A 17791-nucleotide genomic window follows, 5' to 3' on the forward strand; every position below is an offset into this window, starting at 1 on the left:
TGTTTGTCACTCAAAGCCTGTAGGCAAGAGTGATTATGTTCTTGAATGAAGCTGTGAAGCAAGTTCAAGGTGTTTGCACATTACATTGTATTTGTAGTGATAGGAATGGAAACTGGAGGTTTCTATCTAGGAGTTCCTAGGTATAGATTGCATTGGGTAGGGATTAAGTGATGAGTTGTAAACGGGGGAGTTTAACTCTGAATTGATACTACTAATAGTGGATCTTCTTCCTGGCTTGGTAGCCCCCAGATGTAGGTCATGTTGGACTGAACTGGGTTAACAATTTCCTGTGTTTGTTTACCTACTGTATGTTATAATCATGTCTGCCATAATTCAGGTTGTGTTACAGTCTGCCAATCAAGTTAATAACAAACCTGATACACAGCCTTTTGTTGGTATGTCAATCAGAATGTTTTGACATTCATCAACAACAGCACATACTGTTTAATAAGCTGATGAATTCAGTTCAGTATGTAGTGAAGTCTGGTTTTAAAAGGCATATCAGACCTGGCCAAAAGAGCAGTGTGAAATTGTCAAACGGGATGTCTTGACAGTTCTTCCAGTAAGCTGATACTGAAGTAGAGACTGGTTGGTCTTTTACAGTACAGTAAATTTAGCAGTCTGTGTTCAGGAACTAAACAGACTGAGCATATGGCTCTGGGCTTGGATGTCAGACGGAATGCTGTGACATTCATTCCTGACAGCATATGCTATATTGTTGGATGGTTAGTTTTTCTGTTTCAGGATTTTTCTCAGGCTATTCTTCAGGAATCCACCAGCTGATCTAAAATCTAGGAAACTAACAACTAAGCTACAATTAATGAACCTAACAAATAATCTATTTGTTAGCTTCTTAATAAGTGGAGATTAGTTTAACTTGTTACAACCTTTAATCTAGGAAATACAAGTACATGACCAACAAACTGGAACAATGTAACAGAGGATGTCCAAAACAGGATTGAGACATCGTGCTGATAACTGTGTAGGAAAACAACAGTAGTGAATGTTATGGTGCCCATAACAAATTGTTCCTCCTCTATAGGATGACATAGAAGGAGAGGTTGTGACACTGTGAAAAGGTGCACAATAGTACAGAGTGTAATAACTGTCTTGCTGTAATAAGTACAATGTTAGATCAGATGTCATGACTTGAAGTAGAACATCTGAATACTGACTACACCAGAATTTCAGTTTTCTACCCAGTAGCCGGTATATGTAATCCCCTCTTGGTTGGTTATCTTTATCCAATAGTCGATATTGATATTCCTTCATTTTTGAGTATATCTCCCAGTAACCGGTGATATGTCTCCCGGATCATTGCTTTTGTCAATGTATCCCCATCAAGTCATCTTTCATTTACCCTTGTTTGGTAATGATTCTTTCTCCCTTTGATTGGTCAACATTTTATACCCAGTACCGGTATCCCGATGTCCTTTCTTTTCGGTCAATTTATCCTTTATTAACCCAGTAACCGGTTGTGGATAATCTTCCATGTGAGTATGTTATCTATGTTCTGACGGTAATAGATAATATATCTCATGCGCTCGTCGGTCGAAGCCTTTGTTCTTCCCCAGTAGAGTAAGATTCATATTTCCTTATGGAATCGAATGTCCATCCTATAATTGAGTTGGCATTTGCAGCCCTCCTTTTGGATGATGAGTGTCTTGGAAATATTCCCCAATTCATGCCTGGTTGGTCACCTATTATATACCCAGTAACCGGTATCCCTGGTGTTCCTTCCTTCTGCTCCCCATTATGACTTTTTGTCCCCTGTGGAATCAGATTTTCCTGAGTTGAAATATACCTTTTTAGGTCTTCCTCAGATGTTTTGGATGATTGATATCTCTCACCCTTATACCGGTCTTAGATATTCTCTCTCCCTGAGCATGTCGTTTTCTCACCCAGTAACCGGTGTTTTGATCACATGTCTCTTTGAGTTTATTACCCAGTAACCGGTAATACCTCATTTTGTTGTTTCCTCAGCCGAGTCCTTTATGGACATTCCCCACCTGAGTCCGGATTTTTATCCGAAGTATCCTTTGTGGATAGTTTTGCTATATTGGCATATTCCCCAATACATGCATCTTTGCGTTAGCTCGAGTCTTTCCATTGATTTATTTTCATGGAATCCCTTCGTGTCTCACAACAAGTTTCAAGTCGTGACCTGCTCACGCATTTTTACCCTTTACTCCCCCCAGAGTATCTGTCTCCCTAGTGAGTGTATTACTCCTTTGAGTTTTCAGTTTCTCCTGATTTCTTTTACGTTTGTGGACATATATCCCCATAGAGTATTAACTTTTGCATACATTTGCATCATGAGGTCTCTTTGAGTTTATTACCCAGTAACCGGTAATACCTCATTTTGTTGTTTCCTCTGCTGAGTCCTTTGTGGACATACCCTTAGTACATACATTATGGGTTAGTTCTTACCCTTAGCTCCATGCTCGTGACTCCGAACCTTTGGATCTTGTTTGTGTGCTTTCTGTGACCTTGTTTGTGATTGTTGCATAATGCACTCATGGCATTCATAAGAATTTTACTCAATTTTCAAGGAACTTATAGACTCTTGTTGCAAACATTGCAAATATTTTGGTCATGGATATCAAAAGGAGGAATACTCGGAAATATAGTTTCAGATGTACCGATCTCATGGAATTAAGGAAGCTAACATCTTTTGTGGATGATCCTAAGGGTTTCAGAGACCGTTTCAGAAGACTTTTATCTGTGCTATCTACTAATGTTGAAGATGGTCTTCGTTGTACTTTGGTTCAGTTCTTTGATCCTGTCTATCGGTGTGTCACTTTCTTTGATTATCAGTTGTTGTCTACCATGGAGGAGTTTTCTTATCTTTTGGGTATACCAGTTTCTGATAGAGTTCCTTTTATTGGGGTGAAAGGAATTCTTGAATCTCGGGTTATTTCCGAAGCCATTCATCCGAGGAACTCTGACATAGATGTCAATCTCACTGTCAAAGGAAGTATCGGAGGGTTGACTTTAAAGTTTCTATTGGAAAAAGCTTTTTCTTTTGCTAATGCTAATAGCATGGTGGAATTCGAGACTATTCTTGCCTTACTCATCTATGGTTTGATCTTGTTTCCTAACATTGACAATTTCGTTGATGTTAATTCTATGATGATCTTGTTGATTAGGAATCTAGTTCCAACTCTGCTCGGTGATACTTATTTCTCCATTCATCATAGGACTTCTAAAGGGGATGGAACTACTGTCTGTTGTGTGCCTTTATTGTATAAGTGGTTTATTCTACACTTACCGCAGTCTCCTATCTTCCAAAAAGACAAGGATTGTTTAAGGTGGTCTGAAAGACTTATGTCTCTCACCAATGATGAACTAGCTTGGTATTCTTCTATTTACGACGATGTTGAGATTATTGATAGCTATGGAGAGTTATCTAATGTTCCTCTTCTTGGTACACAAGAAGGAATCAACTACAATCTGAATTTGGCTAGATGTCAACTCGGGTTCACTATGAAGGACAAACCTAATAACACTTTGTTAGAAGGTTTATTTTTCCAAGAAGGAAAAGACACTCAAGGGTTGAAAGCTAGGATAGTGCATGCTTGGCACAATAGTTATAGGAAAGGGAAAGGTGAGCTTCGATTGAGGAATTTTGTGTAGCTTTTGAGCCTTACACTAGTTGGGTGAAGAAGAGAGCAAAGGAATTCAAGATGACATACGCTTATGAAAGACATATGTCCTTAGTAATGATCCAAACTCCCAATATTAAAGGCATAAAGGAGTTGAAAGAGACTTTGGATAGGATGAAGCAAGAGAGGGATGATTGGGAAAGCAAATTTCACACCTCACACCTTGAGAAAGTAGAATTGCAGAAGCAGTTAAAGGAAAAGGACGACTTGATAAATTACTCGAGCAATGTTTTATGAAGATATTCAAAGGCCAAGATGATTTATTTTCCTCTAACCGTTCATCATCTACTCATCTCCCTACTTCCGGAGTTTGGAAAAGAATTATAGACCAGCTCGTGATAGAGAAGAATGCTATAAAAAGCAGCTACAAAAGAGAGATCAAGAGGCTTTAAAAGAAGTGTCAGCTTGGAGTTGGGTCATCATTGGACATGATTCCATAGATCTAGTTTCTTTCTTCTTATGATAATTGAAATTTTATTTCCGATTGTAATCCTTTTTATTATTAATAATATGAGATTTGTAATATATTGGAATGTGTTATTATTATGTTTGCAACTTATGTCTTAAAGTTCGTTGGAAAATAAACAATATAACATTTGCATTTGCATATCATGCATCATGTTGCATCTTGGTCTGACTTTGAGCAAGTTCGCCGGGTGTCTTATTTCTTTCTTGGTCTTCATTCAGACAAGCCGTCTCACCGGTGCAATATTCGAGCTAACCAGTTGAAGAAGATGGACCGCCTAGAGAAAGAGAGTCGTGAACTCCGTGAATAGGTGACAACTTTGAGGGATGGTTATGAGAGGCTTACTACTATAATGGAAGCTTTGGAGGCTGCTCAAAATCAGCCTCCACCACCTCCTCCTCCGACTCCGCTTCAGAGGACCGTGATTTCCAAAATCATCTTTATGTCCATCTCAGTGGCTCTCGTCAATGCTCCACAACACAACATACCATATGGTTTCTCTTGGGGCATGCCTCCCAACTTTGTGCCTAAGGGGTACCAACCTGCTGTTGAAGTGGCTCAACCTGTGATGTCAGTACCACCTCTCGTGGTTCATGTTGTTCCTTATGTCGAAGAACCTATTTTTCACGCTGACCAACTATTGGTGTTTATGAAAGAATGGATGAGTTCCAAGATCAGTTTTAGGCTATGCAGAAAGAGATTCAAGCTTTAAGAGGGAAATATATGTTCGGGAAAAATGCTCATGATTTGTGTTTGGTCCCTAATGTGAAGATTTCACACAAGTTCAAAGTTCCGGATTTTGAGAAGTAAAAAGGAAACTCTTGTCCTCTGAGTCATCTGGTGATGTACGCTCGAAAGATGTCGACTCAGACGGACAATCATCAATTGTTGATCCACTACTTTCAAGATAGTTTGACTGGGGCCGCTCTGAAGTGGTATATGGGGCTCGATGGTACTCAAATCCGAACATTCAATGACCTAGGTGAGGATTTTGTTAGCCAGTATAAATATAATATTGACATGGCACCGGACAAAGATTAACTATGTGCTATATCCCGAAAAGATAAAGAGACTTTTAAGGAGTACGCGCAGAGGTTGCGCGAGATCGTTGCACAAGTTAGTCCTCCGTTGGAGGAAAAGGAGATGACAAAGCTGTTTTTACAGACTGTGAGTCCACTCTATTACGATTGAATGGTCGCAAGTGCGTCTAGTGACTTTACTAAAATCATGAATATGGCTTTGAGATTAGAAGAAGGTGTTCGTGAAGGACGGTTGAAGGAAGGTAGTTCATCTGACGGTTCCGGAAAATATGGGAATGGTTTACCCAAGAAGAAGGAACATGATGCAAATGCTATCTCGCAAGAGAGACATAGAAGACTTCCGAGGAACAGTCAACGTCATTGGCATGTGGTGTCTGTAACCCTAGTGATCAACACTGCTCTAGTTATTCAACCCGCACCGAGTCATCAACCGCATTTCCAACAATGCGCGAATCAATCGAATTAGCAAAACCGTACCCAGAGATATGTACAATTTGACCCAATTCCAATGACTTATGCAGAGTTGTTTCCAACTTTAATTCAGAAGAATTTGGTGCAAACAAGCACTCCATCGGCTGTTCCGAAAGAACATTCGTGGTTGTATAAATCTGACAAACATTGTGCATTCCACCAAGGAGCACCAGGCCATGATATTGAGAATTGTTTCGCCTTGAAGGATGAGGTAAGAAGGTTAATGCAAAGTGGTATTTTGTCATTTGAAGAATCTAATCCCAATTTACAAGCTAATCTGCTGCCCAAACATGGAAATGCAACTATGAATATGGTTGAAGGATGTCTTGTGAAGTACCGAGTTTTTTACGTCAATCTAATCAGAAGGTCCTTGGTTGAAATGCAAGCTACTTTATGTGAATTGAGCTATTATGAGCATGACCATGCTTCTTGTCAAGTTTGTTCCGGAGATCCCCAAGGATGTGCTGTTGTGAAAAGAGACTTGTAAGAGATGTTGGATAAGAGCCTTATTCAGGTAACAAGGGACAGAAATAAAGACGAGCATGAGGTGAACGTCATAGTTCCCCGTTTTAATCTCCCAGAACCGGTTGTGATTGCATATGATGATCAAAAGACCGTTGTTTCTCCATTGATTATTCGTTTGGCAGGCTCTACGCCTTATGAGTCTGATAAAGCTGTGCGTTACAAGTATAACGCTACTATGGTAGAAAACGATAAAGAAGTGCATATTCCTGCCTTTCCATCCGTTGTGAACATTTCCAATGTAAGTGGTATGACCCGAAGTGGTCAGATATTTGTTGTTGCAACTCCTAAGAGGACTGAAGATGTGGTGATAGAGAAATCAAGTTTAGAGAAAACTCATGTTATACAAGCCGACCAATCCAGTATTATGAATCAAAATGCTTATCAAGATAAAGTGTTGAAATTGATCAAGAAGAGTGATTTCAATATGGTGGACCAGTTATTGCATACTTCATCCAAGATATTTATGTTACCCCTACTGATGAGAGCAGAAGCGCACCATGAAGCTTTGCAGAAAGTCCTAGAGCAAGCTTATGTTGACCATGACGTGACAATTGATCAGTTTGATGGCATTGTGGCCAATATTGTTGCATGTAACAATTTGATGAAGAGTTGCCCGAGCAGGGGAGGAATCACAATTTAGCTCTGCATATCTCTATAAACTGTCAAGAAGATGCCATATCCAATGTGTTGGTGGATACTGTATCCTCTTTGAATGTTCTACACAAGTTTACGATGTCTAAACTTTCTTACCAAGGTGCTCCGATGTGATTCAGTGGAGTTGTTGTTAAAGTCTTTGATGGCTCAAGGAAGACTGTCATTGGAGAGGTTGATATCCTGATAAAGATAGGTCAATGCTTAGTTCAGATCACTTTTCAAGTGATGGATATTCATCCCACCTACAGTTGTCTCTTAGGACATCTATGGATTCATGAGGTTGGGTCAGTTACATCAACTCTACACCAGGAGCAAAAGTTTGTGAAGAATGGGAAGTTAGTGATCGTGGGTGGCGAGCAGGCCATGTTAGAGAGCCATCTCGACTCGTTTTCCTATATTGATGCCGACAAAGCTGAGGGGATGTCGTTTCAATCTATTTCTATTGATAATACTGTTGTTAAGAAGAATGATGAATCCATGGCATCTTTGAAAGACGCCCAATAAGTGGTGTAGAGTGACCAATCTGCTAGATAGGAACAAGTTGTTAAACTTGCCGAGAACAAGAACATAGTTGGTTTGGGTTTTTTAACCTGGTGTAACACGAAGAGATTTAAAACAAATTCAAGAAGTGTTTCATAGTGCTGGCTTTATTCATACCAAAGATCAGTCTGTTGTCGTCATCTTAGAAGATAACGAAGAGCAACAAGTGCCAAACTTTGTGACACATGGATTAGTGTGCCAGAATTGGATTGTTGTTGATGTTCCTTCTGTTACTCACTTGCCGAAGTAATATGTTTGATTTTTTTTATTCCAAATCCTTTCACTATGCCCAAGGTGAAGGTAAATCTATGTTGGCTTTGTTTCAAATTTCATTATCATTAATAAAATGTTATTTCATTTATCCATATTATGTTTTTCCTTTTTTGCTTATTCTGGAAGATGATAACATAAAAAACAAAATAATAATCATTTTTGTATCTGCATCACAATGTGCGTTTATTTGTTCATATTCTAAAATCAAGCATAAAAGTATTGTGCAGATCAATTGTTAAACCCATTGAAAATAATGAACCTATGCCCTCTCCCAACTTTGAATTTCCTGTGTTTGAAATGGAAGAAGAGGATGACGAAGAGATTGCTGATGAGATTTCTCGGTTGCTTGAGCATGAAGAGAAGACCATTCAACCTAATAAAGAGTCGTCGGAAGTGATTAATTTGGGTTCTGAAGATAACAAGAAAGAAGTCAAGATTGGGGCACTACTTTGTCCAGATTCAAGAAGAGGATGGTAGAGCTTCTTAGAGAATATATGGATGTCTTTTCTTGGTCCTATCAAAATATGTCAGGTTTTGATACTAATATTGTGGAGCATAGATTTCCATTGAATCCAGAATGTACGTTAGTTAAGCAGGAGTTAAGAAGAACTCACCCTGATATAGTTGTCAAGATTAAAGAAGAAGTTCAAAAACAAATTGATGATGGGTTCCTTGTTACCGCTGAGTATCATCTGTGGGTGGCCAACATTGTACCCGTTCCAAAGAAAGATGGTAAAGTTTGGATGTGTGTTGATTATAGAGACTTGAACAAAGTCAGTCCGAAAGATGATTTTCCTCTGCCACACATTGACATGTTAGTAGGTAATACAACTAAGTTCAACGTCTTCTCCTTTATGGATGGATTCTCCGATTATAATCAAATTAAGATGGCACCTGAAGACATGGAAAAAACAACATTTATTACACCTAGGGGAACATTCTACTATGGAGTGATGCCCTTCGGTTTAAAGAATGTTGGTGCAACGTACCAAAGAGCCATGACTACTCTTTTCCATGACATGATGCACAAAGAGTCAAAACTTTATGTTGATGATATGATTTCTAAGTCGAAGACTAAAGAAGATCATGTTGAGTATTTGTTGAAGCTGTTTCCGCGGTTGAGAAAGTTTAAGCTCCTGTTGAGTCCTAATAAATGTACTTTTGGTGTCCGTTCAGGAAAGTTGTTGGGTTTCATTGTCATCTAGAAAGGTATTGAAGTAGATCCTGATAAATTCAGAGCTATTCAAGAAATGCCATCCCCGAAGACGAAAAAGCAAGTCAGAGGGTTCCTCGGGCGTCTAAATTATATATCCAGATTCATATCTCACATGACTGCCACGTGTGGGCTAATCTTCAAGCTTCTCCATAAGGATCAAGGTTGTGTTTGCACAAAAGATTGCCTGAAAGCTTTTGACAACATCAAAGAGTATCTACCTGAACCTCCTATATTGTCTCCTCTAGTGGAAGGAAGACCTTTGATTATGTATTTGAATGTGTTAGAATAGTCCATGGGCTGCATGCTTGGAGAACAAGATGAAACTGGAAAAAGGGAGCATGCCGTCTATTATATGAGTAAGAAATTTACATACTGTGAGTCTCGGTATTCCATGCTTGAAAAGACTTGTTGTGCTTTAACCTGGGATGCCAAACACTTACGACAATATATGGTCAATGGTCAATCATACCACTTGGTTGATATCCAAAATGGATCCAATCAAGTATATCTTTGAAAATCCTACTTTGACAGGAAGGATAGCTCGTTGACAGATGTTAGTGTCTGAATATGACATTGATTATTATACTTAGAAAGAAATTAAAGGAAGTATTCTTGTAGATCATTTGGCTCATCATTCGATCGATGATTACTATTCCATCAGGTTTAACTTCCTTGATGAAGATTTTATGTACTTGAAAGCTAAAGATTGCGACGAATCGTTGCCAGGAGAAGGGCCAGATCTTAGATACCGGTGGGGTTTAATGTTTGATGGAGCTGTTAATGCTTATGGTAATGGGATTGGGGAAATCATTATTACTCCTAAGGGTTCTCATATCCCTTTTACTGCAAGATTGATGTTTGATTGTACGAATAATATGGCAAAATATGAAGCTTGTATCATGGGTCTTGAAGAAGCCATTGATTTGAGGATTAAGATCCTGGATGTATATGGAGATTCAGCCTTAGTGGTCAATCAAATTAAAGGAGAATGAGAAACTCTTCATCACGGTCTGATTCCTTACAAAGATTATGCAAGGAGGTTGTCAACCTTCTTCAACAAAATAGATTTTCATCAAATACCTCGTGAAGAGAATCAGATGGCGAATGCTCTGGCTACTTTGTCTTATATGTACAAAGTAAATCATTGGAATGACGCGCCCAGTATCACAATTATGAGCCTTGATAGACTTACTCATGTGTTTGCAGTAGAGGAAGTCACAGGTGTTAAGCCCTAGTATTATGATATTAAATGTTTCCTTCAAAGTCAGAAATACCCACTGGGGGCATCCAACAAAGATAAGAAGATTTTGAGAAGACTGGATGGAAATTTCTTTCTAAACGAAGATGTGTTGTACAAGATAAATTTTGACATGGTTTTGCTTAGATACGTGGATAGACACGAAGCTGACATGTTAATTCAAGAAGTTCATGAAGGACCCTTTGGTACTCATGCCAATGAACATGCAATGGCTAGAAAGATGTTAAGGGCAAGTTACTATTGGCTGAAAATGGAATCTGACTGTTGTAAATATGTGAAGAAGTTCCATAAATATCATATTTATGTTGATAAGATTCATGTGCCTCCGATGCTTCTCAATGTTATTTCATCCCCATGGCCTTTCTCTATGTGGGGAATTCATATGATTGGTATAATTGAGCACAAAGCTTCGAACGAACATCATTTCATTCTGGTAGCTATTGATTACTTCACCAAGTGGGTTGAAGCAACATCCTATGCTAATGTGACAAAGCAAGTTGTGGTCCGATTTATCGAGAATCATATTATTTTTCGATACAGTATTCCAAATAAGATCATTACTGATAATGGGTCGAACTTGAATAACAAGATTGCGAGAAGCTCCCTCGTCATGTGAATGTTGATGCAGTCAATAAATACTTCGCCTAGAAAATAAAAGAACAACTCGCTAAGTTGAAAATCCGAAAGGGAGGCTTAGGAAAAAATGAGCGTCTCGGTGGATTGAAAACCCGAAAGGGCGGTCCAGGCAAAAGTTAGAGACATAAAATAGAAAATAATCGTCTAGGTAGATTGACCCTGAAAAGGCAATCTAGGAAAAAGTTTAGGATTATGGCAAGTAACTGCATCAGGCCAGACTTGATTGTTTGAAGCAACACTGTCTATCACAGGTTCCTTTTTTTTCATCCTTGGCCGAAGTCCAGAACATAGTGGAATTCAAAGTTGTTATGGAGAATAGTGGTAATTGTATCTCAAAGTAGCCCTTTCCATGTATTTACCATTTTCAAACTTTGTAATGATCCATGGAGTCACTCCATTCGCGGACTGTAAGACCCTAATTTTGACCCTAAGATCCCTCATGACATCATAACATTGCTCATTTGCATTTGCCTCAAGGATCATAGCATCTTGGCTCCTTACCCTTGGGTTGGGACTTGTGTGAGTTGGTTTGAGACCACCAAGCATGCTTGAATTGTATATTATTGCTTTTCGTATTTTGTTTACTAACCAAAAGCACAAAAATATGTCACTAACTTTGTTTGTTTTGAAGCTCAAGCAGTCATGTGATCCAAGGCTCCTAGAAGGCCCTTATGCTCAATGAAGTGGCTAGATGAAGAGGAAAGCAAGCATGAAAATGGTTCCCAAAGCTCTCAATAATCATATATGTTTCCCAAAGTATCTCAATTTGTCAATTTTATCAAGATAAACCAAAAGGGCTTGAGGATTGTTTCCCAAGGAAACCCTAATTCAACTGTGCATTGACTGTGCCTTGCTCATGAAGTAACCTCAACCCTTGCATATATGAGCCTATTTGAGTCTGCTCAATCATTCGTTCATCAAGATTTGAAGTTTGGACTTGAGAAGTTGATCAGTCAATTCATCTGACTATTTCGAAATCCATTGAGACCTAACTTTTGATGTGTTTGTCAAATGAAGATGGCCTCAAGAGAAAAAATGTTATTAAGAACCATATGAACAACATTTATGTTCATCAAAAATTGATTTGAAACTTGGAAGGTCATCATTCATTTCAAAACATTATAGGTCATTTTGACTGAAACCCTAATTTCGGGTCAACTTCCCAAGGACCTAACTCCTTCATTTTTTATGATTTTGAGGTGATACCTAGTGCATTGGAAATTTTAAGATGTCTAATTCAATTGTTATGTTGGACAAAATTTCATAATCCTAAAAGAGATACATGTGATAATACAAAACATTATAGGTCACTTTGGACCAAAGTCATTGAAATGTGAAAAAGTCCAACTTCAAGTGCCCATAACTTTCCCATCAAAAATCCAAATGATGCAAAAGTTAAGTCCAAATTGATTGTATTGAAAATACCTACAACGTTTATGTTGAAGGTTTTGTCATTTGAGGCTTTCATCGTTGAAACAGAAGGGCTTGAAGTTGGTCCATTTTGGTAAATTTTCCATATACATGTTTTGTACATTGAACTTCATGGCCAGTTTTCAATATTTTCCCAACTCCAAATGGATTTTTGTTCAACATAACATTTATTCCTTATGTTAAGACCTTTCCAACCATTACCCACATCCCTATGTTTCAATTTTGCAAATGGCATTTTCGAAGAGTTGAAGTTTTATGATCATTTATGGAAACCATGTTAAATCTTTGTGCACAAGCTAATACATTGCAATCTGCACGTCCAAACCATCTCACATTCATTTCAGCTTGCATTTGCAATGGATTTTGGGCCTCACATGCGCCTGTACAGGCCCATGCATGGAGGACCCAATTCACATGCACACGAGTTTGATCATGCATTGCCTCAGCTCTTGCTATAAATACACTTGCTTGCTTCACTTGAAAACCAACCTAAAGGCCTGAAGCTCTGCACAACTGAATCCCTAGCCCTCCATTAAAGGAATTCTGATTTTTTCTCTTCATTTTTCAATCTCAAATTTCAACTTCCTTGGTTGATCTTTGGCTTATAATTCCTTAGCCTAGCTTCCTTGTTACTTCAAGAGCAAGCTGCATTGAAGAATTGGATTGGATCAAGCACTGAAAAGCTGCACTCCAAAGGTTGATTCTCCAACTGTTTTTCTTCGAATCTCCCTTGTTATTGTGCATTACTTGGTTTGGTTGGTACCTATGAAGTCCTCATGTGAGAGGCAATTGATTTGTGCTTTTAATTTTGTGAATTGAACAAGTTCAGATTGAGTACCTTGTTTTTCCATCTCAGAACTCTCCTTATATGAGAGTCTTGAGAAAAAACTAAGGTCACAAGGGTGATGTACATCACCCTAGCTTTCGAATGGTGTATGGATCGCGTGTTAAGGTTGAGGTTTGAAAACCTGCAACTGGTGGTCAGAAAAAGGCTTCTCACCAGAGAAGACGGTGGTTTCCACCACCGTCCACACGTGGCTGACCTCATAGCCCTTCGATCCAACTGGAACGATATAATCTGGTCCTTTGATTGTTTTGACTATTTTAAATGCATTGTGTTTCGTTGTTGACCAAGGAACACAATGAGCGTGCGCTCTATAGCCTTCTGATCAGCCACATCATTTAATGAGCTTTGATCAGACGCTCCCTGATTTTTCCAATTTCTGAATTTCCATTTTAATTTCTTTTATTCCATTTTATTTTTGAAAATTCATAACTTCTTTATTTGGAATCACAAAAATATGGGACCAATTGCAAAAAAATTCTCTTAAACTCTAGTTTCTAAAAATGATTTTTAATATTTTTTGTGAATTATTTAATTTTTGATTGTTTTTAATTCATTTAAAATACTTTTTGATATTCAAAAATGCCAAAAATATTTTCTTAACATCTTTGGATGATGATGGATCTATGAAAAATATTCTCATCAATTTCTTAATTGATTTGATATTTATTTGAGATTTTAGTCCAATTATGTTATTTTTTCTTCATTTTTAATTATTTAAAATTAGTTTCTGTTTTCAAAAAATGATGAAAATTTTTGTCAAACCTTGTTTGACCATGTTAGACTTATGATGATCCAATTGGACTTTTCCAAGTTGATTTGAATTGGATTTGAAGTTTGACCTTTATTTGTTCATTTTATTTCAAGTACTATTTTAATTCCAAAAAAATACCAAAAATATTTTTGTTATTTCTTGACTTCTAAGCTTCATCTCACTTCTGTTTACCATTGATTGATGTTGATTCCATTCATGTTTGATCAATGTGTTTTGCTTATGTCATTTAAATTTCAATTATGTACATTCCATTTCCATCTTCTTCTTCTTCTTCTTTTTCTTTTTCACCAATGAGTTAATGTTTGGTGGTTAGCCTTGACATATGAGAGGCTTAACCTTCTTTGATTCAAATCAAATTCATCTTGATCAAAGATCAAGTGAATTGCTTTGCATTAAAGATAGGTTGCTTCTTGGTCAAGCAAAAAACCTAAATCCATACAAGGTCATTCTTCTTTTCTTTTGGCATGGCAAGTTGTAGGAGCTTGACTTACTAGTCATGATCTCTAACTTGTGTTTATTTGCCTATAGTTTTATTGACCGGCCTCAGATAGGTGTGACTACTAAATTAGTCCACTTACGATTGCTTAACATAGCGCTAAATTGCCTTATGGCACACTAACACTAACTACTAATTACTAACTTTTAATTCAAGTATTTAATTCTTGCAATTTACTTTAATGCAATTTAATTTCTTGCTCATTAATTCATTTGTCTTTGCCCTTTGCTCACTTGAGCTCATGTTTATGTTTGTGCCATTTGCCTTTTGCTCACTTGAGCACATTATTATGTATATACTATTGCCTTGTGCTTGTTTTGTTTTTGTTTGTGTGAACCCAATGCAAATGGAGAAAGGACTTAGATTTAGGACCTTACCTATGCTAAATGGAGTTTCAAGAGCAACTAGGCCTCATGCCTTTAGAATGCTAAATATGTTGAAGAGCAACTAGGCCTCATGCCTTTAGAATGCTTAATCTTGAAAGTTGAATTGAAAGGACCCTAATTCTAAACTGACTCTTGTCCATTATTTTTATTGCATTGTGGAACTTTTTGGTTTGTGTGTTCTTGTGATAGGGATCCCAAACTTGGGCTAATTAGAAAGACCATTGTCATGAGCATCCAAGATAAGAGAGACAAATCCAAATTGGAAGATCTTAGGAGCTTGATTGAATATTTGCTTGATTGCTTGAGTTAATTGCTTATTGTTTGCTAAGTCCAAAGGAAATGAGCAACTTGGATCATCTTTATGATCTCAAGAAGGGAACTCTAAGTGGTTTTATTTCTCTTCCCTTATCTTTGCATGTTTAGGACCTAGCCCTTCTCTTCTTCTCTCAACTCTAACCCAAGCCAAAAAATTTGTGCAAACATTAACATTGCTTTCAAAATTAGAAACCTAGGCACTATGCCTTTGATTTTTCAAACTCTTTTCATAATACTTATTTTGAATTGAATCTTAAGTCAACTTTGACTTTATTTTGTGAATAGTTTTCATTTGTAAATACAACTCACTCAAATTTGTTTTGTGGTCCCAATGACCACCTTTGCCAAAGCTTTTCATAAACATTAACTATTAGGTTTGAGTTATCATAGAGGTTGATGTAATCCTCACCTGTATCCTTAGTGATTGGATTATAAGTCTTCCATACTTATTATAGGGTGGATCCCTCACTAGTATGTTGAAGCTCTCCTCACATGGTGGATTTGTGGTTCAGGTTGAGTTTTCTCCCTTTGATAACAAAAGACCTTAAGGCTTTTTGACCAAATCAATTCACCAACTTCTTTTGAGATTTTTACCCCGAACTACGAGGTTTTGATTCTACCTTTTTAAGATTGTACGTAGGCAATGGGTTTATCCATTCAAACACAAAATTGTAAATAATTTGTATATTCTTCTCTCATCTCCCAATCATGTTTGCATAAATATTTTTTCACAAATACCAACCTACCATATAACATTTGTAAAGGGCTCCCTTAGAGTACTAAGAATGTTTTGGGTGCTTAAAACCTTCCCATTGCATAACCAACCCCCTTACCCAGATCTCTGACATTTTTATTAGTTTTTGATTTGATAAAACTTCTCGGTTTTTGTTCGCTTTCTAACCTTTCCTTTGGATAAATAGAAGTGTGGTGGCGACTCGAATTGTATGATTTACTTTTGATTTAGTCAATAAATCTAAAGGTAACGAATACCCCGCTACACGGACCACAATTCTATCAATAAAATTCAAGCCTTTTGCCAATTTGCTTGTTACTCTTATTTTGTTTCAGTTCATGAAATTTAATTTATTTTTTGTGATCATTTTTGAAACAAAAAATATTTAAACAATCATATCTTTTTGAAAATTTACAAAAAATATATATGTAGTTTTCCTCGACTTATTACAAAAGTGGATCACTACGCAGCTCTTTGTTTACCTTTGTGTTTATATGTTCACTTCTTATCTAACCACTAATAAAAAACCAAAAATAGGTCTTGATTCCTTTAATTTTATTGTGCAAGGTAAGGCTCCTCAAGTCAAAAGTATCTCAATGTTTGGTGGCTTACTTCTCAAGAAAAGTCAAGGTTTCATGTGCTTATTTCCATGCCTTCTTCAATAAGTAACTTCAATCTTTGAGAAATATAATCAAGATACCATCAAGGACACCTTATCTTGAGTTCATATGATCACCCATGTGCTTTTAAGTGCAAGGAAATTCCAAGTGCACAAGCTTGTTCCAAGTGGTTTGACCTAAAAGTCAATATTTTGAGGTCAAACTTCCAAAGATCACAACTCCTTCAAAAATTCTTAACATTTTTTAATTCCCCTTTTTTCATATGACTCTTCTCAACATCCTCTACAACTTCACTTTACATGACAAGAGCTAATTATTCTTGGACGATGATCAAACATTTGGAGACATTATAGGTCATTTGTGGACTTAGTGAAATTTGACCTATTTTCAAGTGACTTTTTTCCAACTTTCAAAGATCATAACTTCCTCAATTTTCAACATATGAAGCTGATTCTTTTTGTACAATGTCAATGGTAATACCCTCTACAAGTTTGCTTCAAATACGAAGGTCAAATTATGCTTGGAAGGCCATGGAATTCATTGGGACATTATAGGTCATTTTCAGCCATGAAGCACTCAAATTTTTCTAAGTTATGGAACCAATATTTTATGCCAACTTCGACACACCATAACTTTATGCTCAAACATACAAATGCAACCTTTCTTGGCTCTTTATAATCTTGGCGATAATGTTAACACATTGCAAAAAGAATGATATTAAAAAGCCTCTTGAGTAGGATGCCCCATTGAATTGAACATGGTGACTTGAAACTAAAGAAATCACCATTGCCCGAAATTTGATCATGACTAAACTCAATTCCAGACCAAATTAGCAAGTGTTTTGGTCTTAAACGTATTTTAACAAACCTCCAAAAGTTAATTGACACTTAAAATACATCATTTGGCTGAGTTTTGAGGAGTTTCAAGTCACACTTAGATCAAATTCGTTTTTCACGAATTCAGCATCATTCCACACGTATTTGGATCCAATCACATTCCCTATAAATAGAGGAAGCTATTACCTTCATTTGCAAGCTTTGGAGAGCCAAGAAACCCCTGTTCTAACTTGATTTTTTTCCAGAAAATTCAACTATCGTGTTTTGAGTTTCAGCTTGTTTCAATCCATTTTCATGATTCTATTATCTCCATTGGCATCCTCTGAAACTGTCGCAACAATTCCCAAGCTTTGAGACCTTCTGAATTGCTCCAACCAGATCGAGCTTCATCAACTTCTGATCACCATCTAGACAAAGTAGTCCTGAGCATCATTTGAACTCAAACAAGTTACCACAATGTAGTCTTTCACTCTCTGATGCTTTCCCCTTACTTATCTAATGTTGATTAATCGTGTTCATCATTTAATTTTACTTTTCGTGGCTTGCTTATTTTTGAAACTTCTTTGAAATTTCCTTTGCTTAGTTAACATAAATGAATTTGAGGCATAAGG

The 17791-nt window shown here is 37.1% G+C and overlaps 1 protein-coding gene across 1 annotated transcript; it reads left to right on the forward strand.

The window, feature by feature from the left end:
- Positions 1–2649: 2649 nt before the first annotated feature.
- LOC127131657 (uncharacterized) lies at positions 2650–4441 on the forward strand. Its single transcript, XM_051060569.1, has 2 exons — positions 2650–3427; positions 4353–4441. The coding sequence occupies exons 1-2, from the start codon at positions 2650–2652 to the stop codon at positions 4439–4441; spliced, it is 867 nt and encodes a 288-aa protein (XP_050916526.1).
- The last annotated feature ends 13350 nt before the right edge of the window (positions 4442–17791 follow it).

This window comes from Lathyrus oleraceus, chromosome 3 (genome assembly GCF_024323335.1).
Source record: "Lathyrus oleraceus cultivar Zhongwan6 chromosome 3, CAAS_Psat_ZW6_1.0, whole genome shotgun sequence".
NCBI lineage: Eukaryota > Viridiplantae > Streptophyta > Magnoliopsida > Fabales > Fabaceae > Lathyrus > Lathyrus oleraceus.

Coding starts and splice junctions, on each gene's coding strand:
- LOC127131657 (XM_051060569.1), top strand. CDS start 2,650: ATGGAATTAAGGAAGCTAACATCTTTTGTGGATGATCCTAAGGGTTTC. Junction 3,428..4,352: donor ATCTAATGTTCCTCTTCTTG/GTACACAAGAAG, acceptor GTCTTCATTCAG/ACAAGCCGTCTCACCGGTGC.